General features: G+C 40.5%; 1 protein-coding gene across 1 annotated transcript in view; it reads right to left on the reverse strand.

Moving 5' to 3' along the window:
* WDR64 (WD repeat domain 64) overlaps positions 1-17466 on the reverse strand; it is a 157291-nt gene that overhangs the window by 61302 nt on the left and 78523 nt on the right. The window contains exons 10-12 of the mRNA XM_074037116.1: positions 7842-7968; positions 4440-4588; positions 1573-1696 (exon numbers count right to left, since the gene is read on the reverse strand). Of these exons, the coding sequence (XP_073893217.1) occupies positions 1573-1696; positions 4440-4588; positions 7842-7968 (400 nt within the window). The remainder of the gene's footprint in view (positions 1-1572; positions 1697-4439; positions 4589-7841; positions 7969-17466) is intronic.

The following is a 17466-nucleotide window of genomic DNA, read 5'->3' on the forward strand; positions in this document are numbered from 1 at the left end:
TGGTAGGAGCTGGGGGTACTTAATGAATAATCATAGTGCCCACCCTCAAGGACTCTGTGGCATTATAGGAAAACAGTCACACAAACAATTAAAAGACATTATCGTGTTCTCAGACATTCCTGGGTTATGCAGAGGCCAGTCTCCTTGTCCAAATTTCCTGCTACCTTGGGACTTGGGCAGTCAGATTTAGTGGAGCAGAGAGCAGGGAGATGTACTCCTCAGCTTTTCCCAGGTGATGGGTGGTAATGAGAGGAGACCAGTGGCTTGTGGTTTGAACTTCACTGGGAGTCAGAGAATCTCACTTCCCAGGGTGTCCTGGATCTCTGTCAATTTAACCAAGAGGGCCTGGCACAGTGGCTCACTTCTGTAACCCCAGCTACTTGGGAGGCCAAGGAGGAAGGATCACTTGAAGCCAGGAGGTTGAGACCAGCCTGGGCAACACAGTGAGACTCCGACTCCAAATAAATAAACACAATAAAATAAATTTAACATATGTACCTTTGAGAAGGACAAACTCAGTATCTGAAAGAATTCTAGGTTCTAGAACTAACAACATAAGATATGGCTTGCTCACATATAAACAATACTATTGTCAGTCATATATTGAATTGCTTAATGCTTCTGCATGATAATAATTGTGTACATTGCTCAGAATTTCAACAACTACATTTCGTGTCTATGCAGGGTGTGCTTATGGAACAGTTAAGACTGCTTTCTCAAGAACTGGTCCACGTGAAGGGCAGTTGCATTTATTCATACCCCATCGACTCAGTATTCATGATTTTATTTCACATGGTGTTGTCATCTGCTCACACTTTAAAAAGTCAGACTTTCACACATCGAGATGCTCACTCAATTCATCAATTGGCTTATGCGTGTAGGCCTAGGGTAAATATATTCAGAGTAGTGCATGCAATTGGTCATATGGTCTAGATAAAGCAGTTCTTTCATTTAGTACGTAGTGAGTGGGGTGAAAGGCAGGGCAGTCTGTAGCTCTTTAGTTCCTGGAAGTCCTACCAGTGCTGCATAGTGTAAGGCACATCAAACAGCCCACCCCAACCTGGGCCTGGCATCCTCTCAAGTTTGGCATGGCACATGCCCTCCGCAAGGCTAGACATGTGAACAACTCCAATATAGAACTCTAGGAGTAATGTGAAAAAGTTGGCTGGGTGTTTTGTCTGGTCCAGAAATCTACTGTCGGTAAAACTATTGTTAGCAAGCACTGAATCCAATGTCTGTCTCTTAGCTGATGGTACCCAAAAGTGGAACGATAGGATGAGTCAGTGCAACACGGATTAGATGAGATGTCATATGCGAAAGACTTCTGCAAACTGTTAAAGCGACTATGTAAATGCAATGTGAGGAATCATTTTTAACATCCATATCAAGACATTGATGCCTGTTAGATAAGGGACTCTACCACTATTCACCCAGGCACAGGAATTTCATTGGCACCCAGACATATTCCAGCCTGCTTCATGCTCTCCTTCTACCCCAAATAATGAAAGAGTTTTCGGCAGAAATTCTCAGGACCCTAAAGCAGAGACGCCACATTCTGGATGTTAGTCTGACCGTTATATGCTCCTGTGGCAAAAAAAAATCCACTTTCATCGACAGCTGCAGAAGTCACTTCAATATTGAAACCATGAGGGTCTAAAATCTGGTATACTTGGAGCCCAGTCTCGAGTTCCCATACCTATGGGAAAGAACAAAAATGTCAAATAATCCCTTGGAATAAGCCCTTCAATTCTCATCAGAATTACACCATATTCACAACAGCCTCACAGATGGAACTCTGTACATCTAACACATTTCCTAGCACTCTGCCCTGAGTGTTGGTTTGATCAAAGATAGTTCTGAAAGATAAAGTGCGTTTAATAGTTACTGTGCTCTCCCGGACTGTGTCTGCTGCAAATGGAGGGCTGAGACAGGCAGGGACTCTATTCCAGGCAGCCCCGGGCCATGGAAGAAGTGGTCAGTTGGTACTGTAAGCCTGAAGCAAGGTTAGAAATGGAACAATTGCAAGGTCAGCGACAAAAGAAATATGAACTGGATTTATTCCCTGGTGACACTCATCCTAGTTAGCCAGGGATCATGGGACAGGATGTGTGATTAATAGCATGGGACCTGAGAGAAGAATCCTGAGGAAAGAGCTCATTGACCTTTCCTAGGAATGTTGTGACTAGAGACATGGGCCCAGCGAGAGAGAGAATGGGAGAGAGAGAGACATATACAGAGAGAAAGAGAGACAGAGAGAAAGAGACTGACCTCAGAGAAGCCATCTGTGTAATTAGGATGGGTGTAATCAGAAAATCTAGAGACATGTCAAGACTCAAGAGTCATCATTATCTCTCTCTGGAAACACAGTAGAGGCCTTAGACCTGCAGATTATCTGTCTGAGTCTCTCCTTCATGGAGTTGCCGTGCTCAGATGTAAATTGCACTGCCACAACGTGCCAGCACTGAACCGGCAACACAGAATGATTGCGCTGTAGGTATTGTGGCAGAGAGGACAGCATATACAAAGTGCCAGGGGTGAGACAGTTCATCTTTCCTCCAGGGAATGGAAAGAAAGCCACTGTAGCTGGGTGAAAGGGGGAGTGTGGAGGGGATGGAGCTGATGAGATAGTCTGGGGGCCAGATAATGAAGGGCCACTTGTGGGGAAGTGGTAGAGCTGGGATTTGAGTGAAGTCAGTCTGGCCCTAGAGTCCGTGCTTTTAACTTCTGCGTGTCCCTGGTTGTAGACGAGGTTCTTAAGGGAGAAAGAGGAATGTGGGTCATTGCATGAATGGGTCTCAGGGGTCACCCATCTCCTGGCCTGCAGTGTGATCTCTCTCCAACCAACCTGGCATGAAAACTCACCTTCATGTATTCCTTTCCACTCTTTTATCCCACACAGGGATGACATTTTCCCCGTAAGAGGTGACTGCATGAAATACTGATTGCACGAAAGCAGGACAGGTTTCAGTTTTCGTTTTCCTCTACCTCTCTCTTTAGGCATTACCAGAAATGCACTAATATCATGAACTCAGGAGATGCTCACTTGAGAAAATCTCCAGCAAACGATCACAGAAGTCAGAGACTGAGGGGTAATTTGAAGGGTCCCCAGAGGAATGCTGTCTGCTAGTCTAAACGTCTCCTTTTGGAGAGCATGCGTGAAATGAAGGGACAAACACCTGAAGCACACACCTCCAGCCATCACTGCCAGATGACTTCAGTGGTCATAATGATGGACACAGTTAGCATGGCCACAAGCCCTGGCCTCTAGGAAATGCTGTGATGGCCATGTTACAGGAAAGGGGTCCTGATCCAGACTCCCAAGAAAGGGTTCTTGGATCTCACACAAAAAAGAATTCAGGGCAAGTCCACAGAGTAAAGCGAAAGCAAGTTTATGAAAAAAGTAAAGGAATAAAGAACGGTTACTCCATAAACAACCCCTTAGGGCTGCTGGTTGTCCATTTTTATGGTTACTTCTTGATGATATGCTAAACAAGGGGTGAATTATTCATGCCTCCCCTATTTAAACCATATAGGGTAACTTCCTGACGTTGCCATGGCATTTGTAAACTGTCATGGCGCTGGTGGGAGTGTAGCAGTGAGGAAGATCAGAGGTCACTCTCATTGCCATCTTGGGTTTGGTGGGATATGGCCGGCTTCTTTACTGCGACTTGTTTTATCAGCAAGGTCTTTATGACCTGTATCTTGTGCCGACCTCCTATCTCATCCTGTGACTTGGAATGCCTTAACCGTCTGGGAATGCAGCCCAGTAGGTCTCAGCCTCATTTTACCCAGCCTTATTCAAGATGGGGTTGCTCTGGTTCAAATGCCTCTGGCAGCTAGGCTGGAGGAATGCGGCAGAAAGGGCATGAGTACTTACATCAAAAAAACTTGGGTTCATATTCCAGCCCTCATGCTTATCCCAGCTATGTTGCTTGATCTGTCTGAGCCCTAGTTTCCTCATCTTTAAAATGAAACTCTTTATCTGTCCACAGAGAACTGCTGTGAAGATTAAATCAGATCACAGAGACTTAAGGCTCTTGGCAAGTATTCTGAATCTACAGGGGTTACAGTAAACACCTATCAATTTATTCCCCTTCCTTCTTAACGTAAATCCTCTTGCCATACTCCGCTAAAAAAATAAAAATAAAAATGCAGACTAGTTCTATCTCCTTGATAGATTTCCTTTAAAATTCCTATTTTGATAGTGAAAACTAGCCATGTTTATTCAGTGGAGCATGTGGGTTGACAGCAAGCAGTCTGAACTGGCTTAATTAAAATGCTTGTTTTTCACCTACTCATGAAAGCTTAAAAATCACTCTAATGTATGGTCTCATCATATGTGCCGCTACATTTGCTTAATCACTCAACGATTTATTTTAAGAAGAGAAAATTGTATCTGCTTTGCCTCCTTTCTGTTTGAAAAGCCAATAGGTACTTACCCTAATTATGGATTCAGAGCAGATAGTGAGTACTTGGTGAAGATATTTGTTGTAAAGCATGACATTGATTTCTCGTTCATGAGTGTGAGGAACCTGTTTGGTGTCTTGTATCATCCTAGTCAAAGGATACATGTCCATAACACTAGATCCTGGAACAGAAGTAAGAATCTCATAAATACCCAATATTTGAAGTTTCTCATCACAAAGGGTTTCAGCCAAGCAGTTGGGTTTGGAAACAGCCAAACAGTGAGATTAGCAATATCGATCAATGCCTAGGAAATTTAATGAGGTGAGAATATTTTCATTTATTCTAGAACATTTTTGACAGATAAAGCACATATGATTCAGCCACAGAAAAGCATTCCTTTTGGACTGGATTATTTTTCAAGTGCAGGCCATTTGGACTTCCTTGATATCCTTTTTAGTGAACCTCATTTTCCTATATTTTATAGTCTACTTCTCTCCTTCTTTATTATGCCTGCAGCGTGCCTCTCCATCTGTTGCACAGTAATAATGGTGATGACCAGCTTTCTGCTGAAGGTTAGCCTCCACTTAGTGGTGGAAATTTATGGTTAGAGAGCCCCTTTCAACCAATAAATTGATAAAGCACTCTGAAAACATGGTCTTATTAAGTATAATGAACGAGAATGATCACAAGCCAGTGCTTGCAACATCGATATAAAATAAGGTTAATTTCTAAATCACCACTGTAAAGTAGAAGTAGATGAGGAGCAGGTATGCTTTACTTGTGTTTTTCTAAGTATGATTTAAGTATCAAAATTAACTGTGGCTCTGTTTTAGTGTAATGTCTAGAAATATTAATAAGAATCTCAATTAGCCTGGTGTGGTGGTGGGTGCCTGTAATCCCAGCTACTCGAGAGGCTGAGGCAGGAGAATCGCTTGAACCCGGAAGGGAGGTTGCGGTGAGCTGAGGTCATGCCTCTGCACTCCAGCCTGGGCGACAGAGTGAGACTCCATCTCAAAAAAATAAAAATTAAGATAAAAAAAATAAGAATCTCAGAGCATTCCTGTGGCTTAAGCAAAATTGAAACTTCTTCCTGATTTTATTGATGTAAAGATTAAGTTAATAAAAGGCAGATTTTGCATTGAGTTTCTCAAGTTTCTCCAAAGAATTCTCAACTTTAGGAGAAGTTTCACCAGGAGTTACTAAACACCCTCCGAAGTGTTTAAATTTTAAGATAAAATCTGTTCATGTGTAGATACGGACTGAGATGGCTCATCTGGTTGTATTTCTCAGTTCATATACCTTAATATGGAAATGTGAGCAGAATATGGTAACCAGATAGTCAAATTATACTTGGACCTTTTGGTAGATCCTTTTCATTATAGCAATGGTAACTGACTTCATTCAGAATGGATGTCAACAAATCTTGATATGCTTATGGAAACCTGGCAATCTTCTATTTTTTGGCTAGTTACACTACTGCTATAGAAATGATGTCGAGACCATCCTGGCTAACACGGTGAAACCCCATCTCTACTAAAAATACAAAAAAATTAGCCAGGCGTGGTGGCGGGTGCCTCTAGTCCCAGCTACCTGGGAGGCTGAGGCAGGAGAATGGCGTAAACCCGGGAGGCGGAACTTGCAGTGAGCCGAGATTGCGCCACTGCACTCCAGCCTGGGCCACAGAGCAAAACTCCGTCTCAAAAAAGAAAAGAAAAGAAATGATGCAGTGCCAAGAAAGACTGTGGAGTCAAGAGTTAGAAGCTCTGATATTGAATCTCAGCTCAGTATTTTAACCTTGTGTCCTGCCACTAGTCAGTTGGGCTGTTTGAGATTCAGTTTCACCATTTATAAAATAGAAAAAATGATTACTACCTCATATGGTGGCTGTACAGATCAAATGAAAAAATATATGATTCTAATGGTGGTTGTCTTAATAAAAGTAATAATGATAACAACAGTGACAGCAGCAATGACATATTCTACAAAGCATTTCTAGAACGTGGTACTGCTGTCATTGGGGTTTAGAGGACTGATGGCTGCTTCATTTGAATCAAAGAATGAATTAAAATCCTAGACATAAGCTTCATGTAATTCTGATGTCAAGTTCATGGTCGCAGTAAGTGTCTGCAATTTTGGTGATTAAACAATACACAGAGCTTTACATTTTTGCAAACAGAGGTGCTATCAGAATGGTATAAAATTGGGAAGAAATCTTGATTTTTCTGTCTTCTTTTTCTTTGCCTTACTATTTGAATCCTTAGTGACTATGATGATAAATGGGATGGGAATGCTAAGCCTAGTAATCAAACATGCAAATTGGGGCACTAAGAGGGAAAATTTACTTATAGTCATTAGTATGTTCCTTTTAGAGGAGGTAAAACAAAGAATAGGTGTTTAAACTAAAACTAAGTCCTGTTTTATAATGTGGAAAGTTCTTTATCAAGTATTAAGTGCTAGTTCACTCCTAATCCAGGAAATAAACACACTGAATGTCAAAAATAATTACATTCTCCATCAGCAGAGACAGCACCAACCTCTTCCCTGCCTTAATTAATCCCACAGGAACTCAGAGCAGGTGGCCAGTGGGAAAATGCTTAGGAAATTCACTCTAGTTTTATGTTCTAGAAGGAGGACCTACTATTAATATAATTCATTTTTATCCTGAAGCATAAAGGTGTGCATATAAAAAGTGCTCCCTAGATGTCTAGCAGGGCCCCTTGTTTCTTTAGTAGGCATGACTTTCTAAGAGGCTACAAGAAAAATCAGCAACAAATCTCTTGGCATCAGCACTGGGACTCCATCCTCACTCTCCATTGGTCTTCGTCAAGAGGCAAAGGCTGGTGAAGGTGCCAGCACTTTTCCTGCTGAGTAATGACTCATCATTAGAATGGCATGGGCCCAAATTTCCTTGCTGCAGAAGAGGGGCGTTGACTCGGCACGCTGGTGCAGCCACTGTAAGATAGGATCATACTCCTGCTTCAGAGTCAAAACAGAGCTGGGTGTGGGGGCTGGATTTGCCCTCTACATAGCAACAAGTTATATACATCCCACTTCTTTGCTTAACCCAGGCCCTTCTTCCTAGGTCCAAGAACTTAAAGCAATCACCTGGTGTTTTCAGATTATTAAAACTATCCTTCCAGGGAGGAAAGATAACTATAGAATTACTCAAATAGAACTTTCTTCCTAGGTTCAAGAACTGAAAGCAATAACCAGCCTGGTATTTTCAGAAAAGTGCAGTTGCACATTTCATTCACCCAGCCACAGAAATATATAGGAAAGAGCAGAATTGAATTGAATATCTACTGTCATGAATCATGGTTTTATAAGTTACCCTTCAAGTTTTGTTTTTGTTCTAGTTAGTGCTCCAGTGCTAGTTTAAAAAAGGTGAAAAATCAAGACATGAGTTTCATTTGGCATTAATTGTATACACTTACCCGTAATAAGCATGCCGTGATTGGCATCATATATCATGGAGTAAATCTGCATGTCTCCTGGCCCTCCCTGGCTGTCATGGAAGACTTGTAACAGTGAGAGAGTTTGTATATCCCACACCCTGAAAACCTGGAAGAATAACAAACACAGTTCACCACTATTTATACTCACTTTTCCCACCCAAGATATTTAGGTGAATCACTTTCAGTCTGAAATATGCTCTTATAAACTTATACCAAAGTATTATATGATGAACATAAATTTGCTAAACTCCAATTTAGTTCTGGGTTGGATTATTGTCCATTAATATCAGAGGAAAATGGCAGCAGTGATTAAAACTTTGCTTAAAGGTAAACCTTTAGGAATTGGATTTTTCTATCATTATAGGGGAGGAACATAGTATTTATTACTCTTTAAGAACATGGAGGCCGGGCGCGGTGGCTCAAGCCTGTAATCCCAGCACTTTGGGAGGCCGAGACGGGCGGATCACGAGGTCAGGAGATCGAGACCATCCTGGCTAACACAGTGAAACCCCGTCTCTACTAAAAAATACAAAAAACTAGCCGGGCGAGGTGGCGGCGCCTGTAGTCCCAGCTACTCGGGAGGCTGAGGCAGGAGAATGGCGTAGACCCGGGAGGCGGAGCTTGCAGTGAGCTGAGATCCGGCCACTGCACTCCAGCCTGGGCAACAGAGCGAGACTCCGTCTCCAAAAAAAAAAAAGAACATGGAGGAATAATTAAAGATCATGACTTACAGTTGAATTAAAGTCACATTTCTCTTTGTAGTATGGATGAGAAAATAGGGAGAAGACATATTTTAAGTGGAAGCTTTCAAATTGCTCTCTTATGACAATGGAAACATCTTACTAAGTGAAGTTACTAAAAACCTCCCTCTCCACTTGCCCAGAGATGTAAGAATTATAAAAGCAGTTTTTAGGGATGGTGTAGACATACTAGGAGTATGAGAATATAGGTTTTTAAAACTATCCTTTGAGGGAGGAAAGATTACTCTATAATTACTCAAATAGAACTTGAGTTGATATCAGAGAATAGAAAGAACAATGAAGCACAAATTTAGCAAAATTAGGTTCAATTAAGGTTAAATTAGGTTAAATTAAGTTTGTGATCTGAAAGAACTGGTCTTAGCTTCTTTATTATTCTGCTTTTTTAGTAAGTTAGTGTTATTGAATTTCAGAAATCAGTGTTGACTGATCAATAATTACATTTCTTCAGTTATAGAAGCTGGGGGGAGATTACATTTTCTAGCTATACATCAGCCCTTAAATAATATTTTCATGTTATAGTAAATTTATTAACCTATTAAATTGGAGTATTTGTTGAGTAAATGGGTGACCATTAACAGAACTACATATAAAACTTTAGTAAGTCGTTTAGTTAAGAGAGCTACTAACTTCTAATTAGAGGCACTTATAATTGAGTTCATTATAAGTTAATTAGGTTCAAATCTTCACTATTACTAAGGCAGGTTAGTCCTGACATGTAAGAACACAAAATCGTCTAGGTCTTGTGACTTGGAGAACATTGGTGAGGAGCTTTTGCTCAAATGTAAACCCTCCGTAGGCTAGTATCACTCAGAACTTGTACTGTTGATATTTATTTTATTTGTTCTAGTGAAAATGCCAATTTTGAAAGACTAGCTAGAACATTGAGCCTTTTCAGGCTTTTGCATCATAAAGTAAACAAGTATAATGGATTATATGGATTTCAATCCAGAGCATAGAATGAGAGACAAGTAGAGGAAGAGACACAAAAGTGGATTCAAGGAGTTCGCCAAAAAATGTGTTTCTATGCAAACTGTTTTTTATTTTATTGCCTTGGCTAAGGTGTGTTCATGGTGGGCAGTCTTTCTGCTGTATGTATATACATTCTGAATTGTAATTGACAAAAAGAACAAGAGACTAGGCAAAGGAGGATTAGGGTTTCAATTCTAGTTCATCACTTAAACTCCTTGAGTCTCAGTTTTCTTGTTTCTTGAATGGCCGTGATGACGTCAGCACCATTCACCTTATTTAATTGATGTGATTATGTTTTGAAATCTGTGATGTTCTCTGTAGAGTTATCATGTTTGCTTTTGTCTTCTTCCCCTTCTTCAGTGTGCAGTTCTTTGGGTCTTCCCTGTGTGTTTTAGGGAAGTGGCAGTTGTTGGGCTGTGGGAGGCACAAAAACCTTCTGCGTCATACTGCTCCTACCCTCTGGGCTTTTTTGCTGCCCCTCTCCCTGTATGCCTTCTTTGCTACTGTCATTCCAAAGTGTTTTGCATTTCCAAAAAGCTTCTTATTCTGGTCTCTGTGCATTCACACAAACTCTTCCTTTCATCTGCGATTTCCTCTCAAAGGCCTTCTCTATCTAGCTAACTCCTACTCTTTTTTAAAAAACTCTTCCATAAAGACAACTAAAGAGTTCAGGTCAGAATAGTGCTAAAAGTTTTTGCTTTGATGAGCTATTTCTTCTCTAAACACACAGAAAATATATATTCAAAAAAGCAAAAAGAAACAGCAGGGCTCCAAAGCAAGATACATCTATCTAGATCTCTCTAGATCTCTCTAGATCCAAACAAGAGAGACGCATAAAGCAATGGATGGGCTGAAGCCTCAGACCTGGGTGCTTGGTCTGGAGCAGGCAATGGCAGCCGAGCAGCTTCTGCAGACAGACAGGACCAGAAGACCTCCATGCCTGGGCTCCACGGCCGAGGGAGCAGCAGGTCTTCCAGTTCAGAAAAGCAGCAGCCTGTGCTCTGTCCTTACCTGGATGTGTAGCTTTTTCAAAGATATGAGACCAGTGAGGGTGGGGCACATCACTTTTTGACTAGGAACTAAAGCAAGGTAACCTCTGGCTCAGGGACGAGAACTATTTCTGAACTGGGACCTAAAGGGCCAGGTAGAGGAAAGTATAGATTGAAAGGAGTGAGCATATAGACACACACACACAGAGAGAGAGAGAGACGGACTGGGAGCAGTGGCTCACATCTGTAATCCCAGACACACACACACACACACACACACACACACACACACACAGAGAGAGAGAGAGAGAGAGAGAGAGACTGGGATCAGTGGCTCACATCTGTAATCCCAGACACACACACACACACACACATGCACACACACACACAGAGAGAGAGAGAGAGAGGCTGGGAGCAGTGGCTCACATCTGTAATCCCAGCCCTTTGGTAGGCCAAGGCAGGCGGATCACTTGAGGTCAGGAGTTCGAGACCAGCCTGGCCAACAAGGTAAGACTCTGTTTCTACTAAAAATACAAAAATTAGCCAAGCATGATGGTGCACGCCTGTAATCCCAGCTACTCAGGAGGCTGAGATAGGAGAATTGCTTGAACCCAGGAGGTGGAAGTTGCAGTGAGCCAAGATTGCGCCACAGCACTCCAGCCTGGACGACAGAGCAAGATTCCATATCAAAAAAAAAAAAAGAGAGAGAGAGAGAAAGAGAGAGAGACAGATAGAGAACTAGGGAACTAAATATAAAAATGAGACTATACTTTTTAGAAAAAATATAGGGGGTATCTTCAAGAACTTCAGAGTTGGAAGGGATTTCTTAAATAAACACAAAAAGCATAAGCCATAAACACTTTAAAAATTAAAATTAAAAATTTCTGTTCAACCAAAGCAACAAGCACAAAGATACAAAGTGTAGAAACTACTCAAATGTTCATTGACCAACTTAGACAAATAATATGTGCTGCATTCATACAACAGGATTCCATCAGCAGTTAAAACCAATGAACTGGAGCTATATGTAACAGCATGAATAAATATCAAAATAGAGTGCTGAGGGAAAAACTGCAGTAGGGTGTATTCATTATAATATTTATACTATAAATATTATATAAAACATGCAAAATAAAACTATATCCGGGACACTTGCACTAATGGTGTAAAAAAACAGGGTGCTGGTTAAAAATTAACAAAAACTCAAATTAATCTTTAAACAACTTTCATTGGACACCCTTCCAATTAGATGTTCTTTCTCTAGATGCCTACAATATAGCCATGTGCTGCTTAAGGACAGGGATATGTTCTGAGAAATGTGTCCTTAGGCGATTTTGTCATTGTGTGAACATCGTAGAGTATACTTACACAAACCTAGCAGGTATAGCCTACCAGACACCCAGGCTATATGGTATAGTTATATGGTCACCATCATATATGCAGTCCATCATTGACAGAAACATGGTTATGCAGCACATTACTACCTGTCTATATTAATAGCAATTAGCAATTATAATACGATGACTCATTCGGTGGCCTTCTCTACTAGACTATAACTCTCGTGGGGGGAGGAGCCACAGTCTATTTGACTCTTTTTTTCCCAATGTCTTATGTATTCTGTTTAGCTTGATTGGTTAGTCAGTTTTTGGTCTTATTCTCTGTCTTGGTCAAATAGGAATTTATATGGCTTCACACTATACAGACAATACATTTTAAATTTAATAAATCCATTAATAAATAGGACAACCTCAGAAAACATAATCTACTTTATTCTTCGGTGATCACAAGATATTAGTTGCTTTGGGGAAAGAGAGTAGTGATCTTTGTGAAGCCCAAATATCTGAGAGAGGTGAATTCAGAAAGTTTGTTTTGCCAAGGTTGAGGACACACGCCCGTGACATAGCCTCACTCAGGAGGTACTCAGGACATGTGCCCACGGTGGTCGGGGCACAGCTTGGTTTTGTGCATTGTAGGGAGACATGAGAGATCAGTTAATAGATGTAAGATGTACGTTGGTTAAGTCCGGACAGGCAGGACAGCTCAAGCAGGGAGGGGCTCTCAGGTCACAGGTAGGTGAGAGACACACGGTTGCATCCTTTTAACTTTCTGATTAGCCTTTCCAAGGAGGGCAATCAGATGTGCATTTATCTCAGGGAGCAGAGGGAGAATTGCATAGAATGGGAGGCAGGTTTGCCCTAAGCAGCTCCCAGATTGACTTTTCCCTTTAGCTTAGTGATTTTCGGCCCCCAAGGCTTACTTTCCTTTCACGTGTTAATTAGGCTCTAGTCTTCTTTCACTTATTCCCCTGGAGGTTGTCAGTGTTCTCATGGCAGGTATTAGTGACGTAATGCTTGGGAGGACAGAAATGGAGCCAGGTCAGCACTGAGGGGGTTTAGGAAGAAAACAAGGGGCAAAACATGGCAGAAGCAGACTAAGTTGGTATAAAAGGAGACTGAGTGGCTTTACGTCAGGGAAATGTCGTTAAGACTTGTAGAGAAAATCAAGGAGGACAGGTGGCTTCTACTAAAGAGGCCAGGGCAGAATGGAACATTTATAAGTTATAAATTAAATATTATATACATATATGTATATATGCATTATATATAATATATGAATTGTATGCATATAAATTGAAATTATTTTAAAAATGTATCTTCTAGTTGTAGTAAAAATAATAATGATGATCTTCTCTTCTCTTCTCTTCTCTTTTTTGAGACAGAGTCTCACTCTATTGCCCAGGCTGGAGTGCAATGACATGATCTCAGCTCACTGCAACCTCCGCCTCCTGGGTTCAAGCAATTTTCCAGCCTCAGCTTCCCGCATGCCTGGGATTACAGGCACCTGCCACCACACCCGGCTAAATTTTGTATTTTTAGTAGAGATGAGGTTTCACCTTGTTGGCCAGGCTGGTCTCGAACTCCTGACCTGAGGTGATCCATCCACCTTGGCCTCCCAAAGTGCTGGGATTACAGGTGTGAGCCACTGTGCCCGGCCAATAATGATTTTCAGATGCATTGGGAATGGAGTGAGATGGAGGAATTTTTTTTAACATTGGGAAAAACATTCAACTATAAGGTTGAGTGTTTTGAGGGTAATTTGGTAATTGAAGTCACTTATCATAAAATATCAAAGAAAAGGACAAGAGAAAGACTTCTCCTGGAGCCTTTTGTAAGAATTAACTAATAAATACTGATGAAGTGGAAGAAGTTTAAAAATATATACATGTGTGTACCCAAAGTGAGGATTGTTTTGATTCAACAACATTTCCTGGCATTTCTTCCTGCAAACTTTATGCCAATTATTATTGTCCAAATGTATTAATAAAGTAAGTGGGTTTGTTGTTGTTGTCGTTGTTTTTGTTTTTGTTTTTGTTTTGAGACAGAGTTTCACTCTTGGTTCCTTAGGCTGGAGTGCAATGGCACTATCTCAGCTCACTGCAACCTCTGCCTCGCAGGTTCAAGTGATTCTCCTGCCTCAGCTTCCCATGTAGCTGGGGTTACAGGAGCCCACCACCACGCCTGGCTAACTTTTGTATTTTTAGTAGAGATGGGGTTTCACCATGTTGGCCAGGCTGATCTCAAACTCCTGACTTCAAGTTATCCACCCACCTCAACCTCCCAAAGTGCTGGGATTACAGGTGTGAGCCACCGCGCCCATCCAGGTATCTGTTTTTAGATGGGTGTTTATTATAGAGTGACTAGAGCAGAATGTCTGATTTATAAGAAGATGCAACACTAACAAGTCATACAAAATTCATTATACATCAACTAATTATGAAATTCTAGCCTAGGTGTTACAGGTACAAAGATTAATAGAAGCTCCGTTGTTCTTGAGTAGATCTAAGTCTCGCCAGGAGAGTAGATAGATGAAAATGGTGACACTGCATTGTGAGAAACACTTGAATGGAAGTTTGAACATTATTCTATGATGACAGTTGTACCAGTAGAAATCTTTAGAATTAGAACCACAGTATCATTTAGATAGAGCAAGGGGTCTGGGGAATTCACCATTTTCTGATTGTAAAGGAAAATCAGAATGTAGCCTGCCTTCCTAATTTTACCCAATGGCTACAAGAGGCTAATGAGATTTTTAGTCCCCAAATGAATCAAATCAGGGTCACTCAATTGATTACATGATTTTACGTTAAGGAGCCTGAAGATATATGAGCTTATGAAACTCTTTCGAGAGTTAACACAGTACTACAGACAAATGGTGCATTTGAAAATCAGGGTATGTATGACAGTACAGTATAAATGGCAGGCATTCAACACTGTTTAGGAAATTCAATGCTAAATGTATTTATTAAGTTCTTACACATTACTTAATAAGAAAAAATATTTTTAGCACTGTAGGTAGAACCAAACCTGTTAATTTTATCTTCTTGTTTTCACATTTTCCCTGTGTGATAACCAGCAAATAGAAAATGAAGACATCCAGCATGTCTTTAAAAATTAACTTTTTAATTACCAAACTAATGTTCCTAGTAAACAGATTCAAACAGTACAAAACCAGAGTTCTCCTTCCCACCTACCACTTAACGCTGTACTCCTCAATCCCACTGCTTAGGTAATAATTGCTGGAAGATACCACTTCGGGAGGCAGACTATCTCAGTTGAATCCTGATTCACCTCCAATAACTGTGTGCACTTGGGCAAATCTCTTAACTTCTCTGAGCCTTAGTTATCACACTTGTAGGGAGAATAATACCAGTACCTATCTCAACCTATCTCATAGGGTTGTTATGAACATTAAATGAGTTCATATATATGAAGAGCTTACATCTATGTTGGGACATATTTATGTACTTAGATTTACCTCTTTCTTTCTTTTTTTTTTTTTTTTTAAGAGACGAGGTCTCTCTATGTTGCCCAGGTTGGTCTTGAACTCATGAGCTCAAGTGATCCTTCCGCTTCAGCCTCCTGCATAGCTGGGACTGCAGGATGCACCACTGTGCCTGGCTTTATCTCATTCTTTTAGTGGCTGAATAATATTCTGTTTGTGAATGCTCCATAGTTTCTTGTAGTTAGTTCCCTGTTCATATGTATTATATTTCTTTATTTTCTTCTATTAAAGCAGTAGTGAACCTCTTTGCACATATATTTTTGTAAAGTACACTGGCTTTGTAAAGCAATATAGATATAGCTGAATGATAAATTCCTACAAATAGAATGTTTGTGTCAAAGGGTGTGAATATTTTGAGTTTTGAGAGATATACCAGATCAGCCTTGCCTTTTGAGAAGATTCCAGGTAGTTTGATAACTTCCTGATTTCAAGTTGCACAATCAAGTTCAATTTTCCTGGTCCAGTTTAATGGGAAAATTGAACTTGATGTCTGTGTCATTCCTAGGTTTGGTCATCAAAGATTTGGGGCAGCTATGCTTTATTTACTCAAGTAGATTTTTAGCTTCTTTTGGACAAAGATTACATCAAAATGTAAATAGGCACAGAGCCTAATGCACTCTCAGGCATTTAGCAGGGGGTCATATATTGGTTGACATATTAATGCAGTAGAAAGTTGGGATTCCTAGTTATACAGCCCTGAGACACAGTTTACCAGTCAAGAAACAATGAGAGGGAACCACATTTTGTGAGAGAGAAAAGATTAATGTCAATAGAATACCCAGATAGTTACCTTAGGGAGGCTGTAGTGAATATGTGTATGTGTGTGTGCAGAGGTTCTGAAAGCTGGTAGAAGTGTCTAGAGAAAGTCTAGAGGATAAAATAAAGATACTCAGAAACACAATAAGAATTAACAAAGGAAAGAGTCCCAAAGGGCAGCAATCACAAACAGCCTGCCTCATCTTAAGTAAATGTGCAATCATAGCTAAGAGCTCCGGGTTATAGAAGTGTGATAGCCACACTCAGAAGGAAGCCTCATGTAGGGACTGCTTCCTGGTCTTGGTAGGCATGTTTGCCCCCAGGACTCAGAGCCCTCCACAGCGTCTTCCTTTGAAGGTTGTCAAGGAGCCATCCTGGGTGATGAACTAAAGAAAAAGCAACAAGACCTGCACAGAAGCAAAAAGTGTTGCAAGTTGAGAACTGAATTCCAAAGCATGTGCCCTCGCCCCTTTTCCTTAGTTTTTATTTTTTCTTCCTAGATGGCCACTCACATTTTATGTTTCCTAATACATAATTTGTCTTCCCCAGAAAATTTTCCTACAGTCACTCAGGAAGGTTTTCAAACAAGTCTTACTCTTAAGAACGTTGCAAACAGTTTACTCAAAAGGGAATGTCCCAAGCCACAGAATGAGGACACAAGGTAGTAAAATATGAAGGCAGTGAAACCAGGTTCTCAATCATGGATGTTTCCAATTATCAAAAAAACAAGAAAAATAAACTTTTGAACTTACATCATTTACGATAATCCCATACAAACAGAAAGCACAGGGAACTAAAGCAAGGAAAGATTTCAAATTTTTAAAACTTAAAGGTTACATTTTAGATTGTTAGTTTTTCTTTCTATCTCCAGGTTTATTTGAAATTTACACATTTCTTACTCACGAAAAGGGAAAAAAAACCCTCCATTTTTGTCTTAGTGAAGGCTTTGTGCATGACTCGATATTTCACTTAGATGTGAAGGATAGATAGGATGGCTGGGAATGGGACGAGAATTGTTTCAGACAAAGACGGGAATGCATAAAGCCTTTGGAGAAGCATTTAGTGAAGCTTGAAATTTCTGAAGCCAAACAAAGCTGAAAAGATATTCTGGTTCCAGACCCTAGAGAACCTTAAGAACTAGAAAAAATAATTTGAACTTTATTTGTAAGGCATGAGGGGCCTTTGAATATATGTGAGAAGGGAATGACAAGGTTATAAATGGGTTGGAGGAGGATCAACATGGCCATACAATATCTGGATGGTTTGGGGAGAGAAGAAACTGAAGAT

This window comes from Macaca fascicularis, chromosome 1 (genome assembly GCF_037993035.2).
Source record: "Macaca fascicularis isolate 582-1 chromosome 1, T2T-MFA8v1.1".
In the NCBI taxonomy this organism is placed as follows: domain Eukaryota; kingdom Metazoa; phylum Chordata; class Mammalia; order Primates; family Cercopithecidae; genus Macaca; species Macaca fascicularis.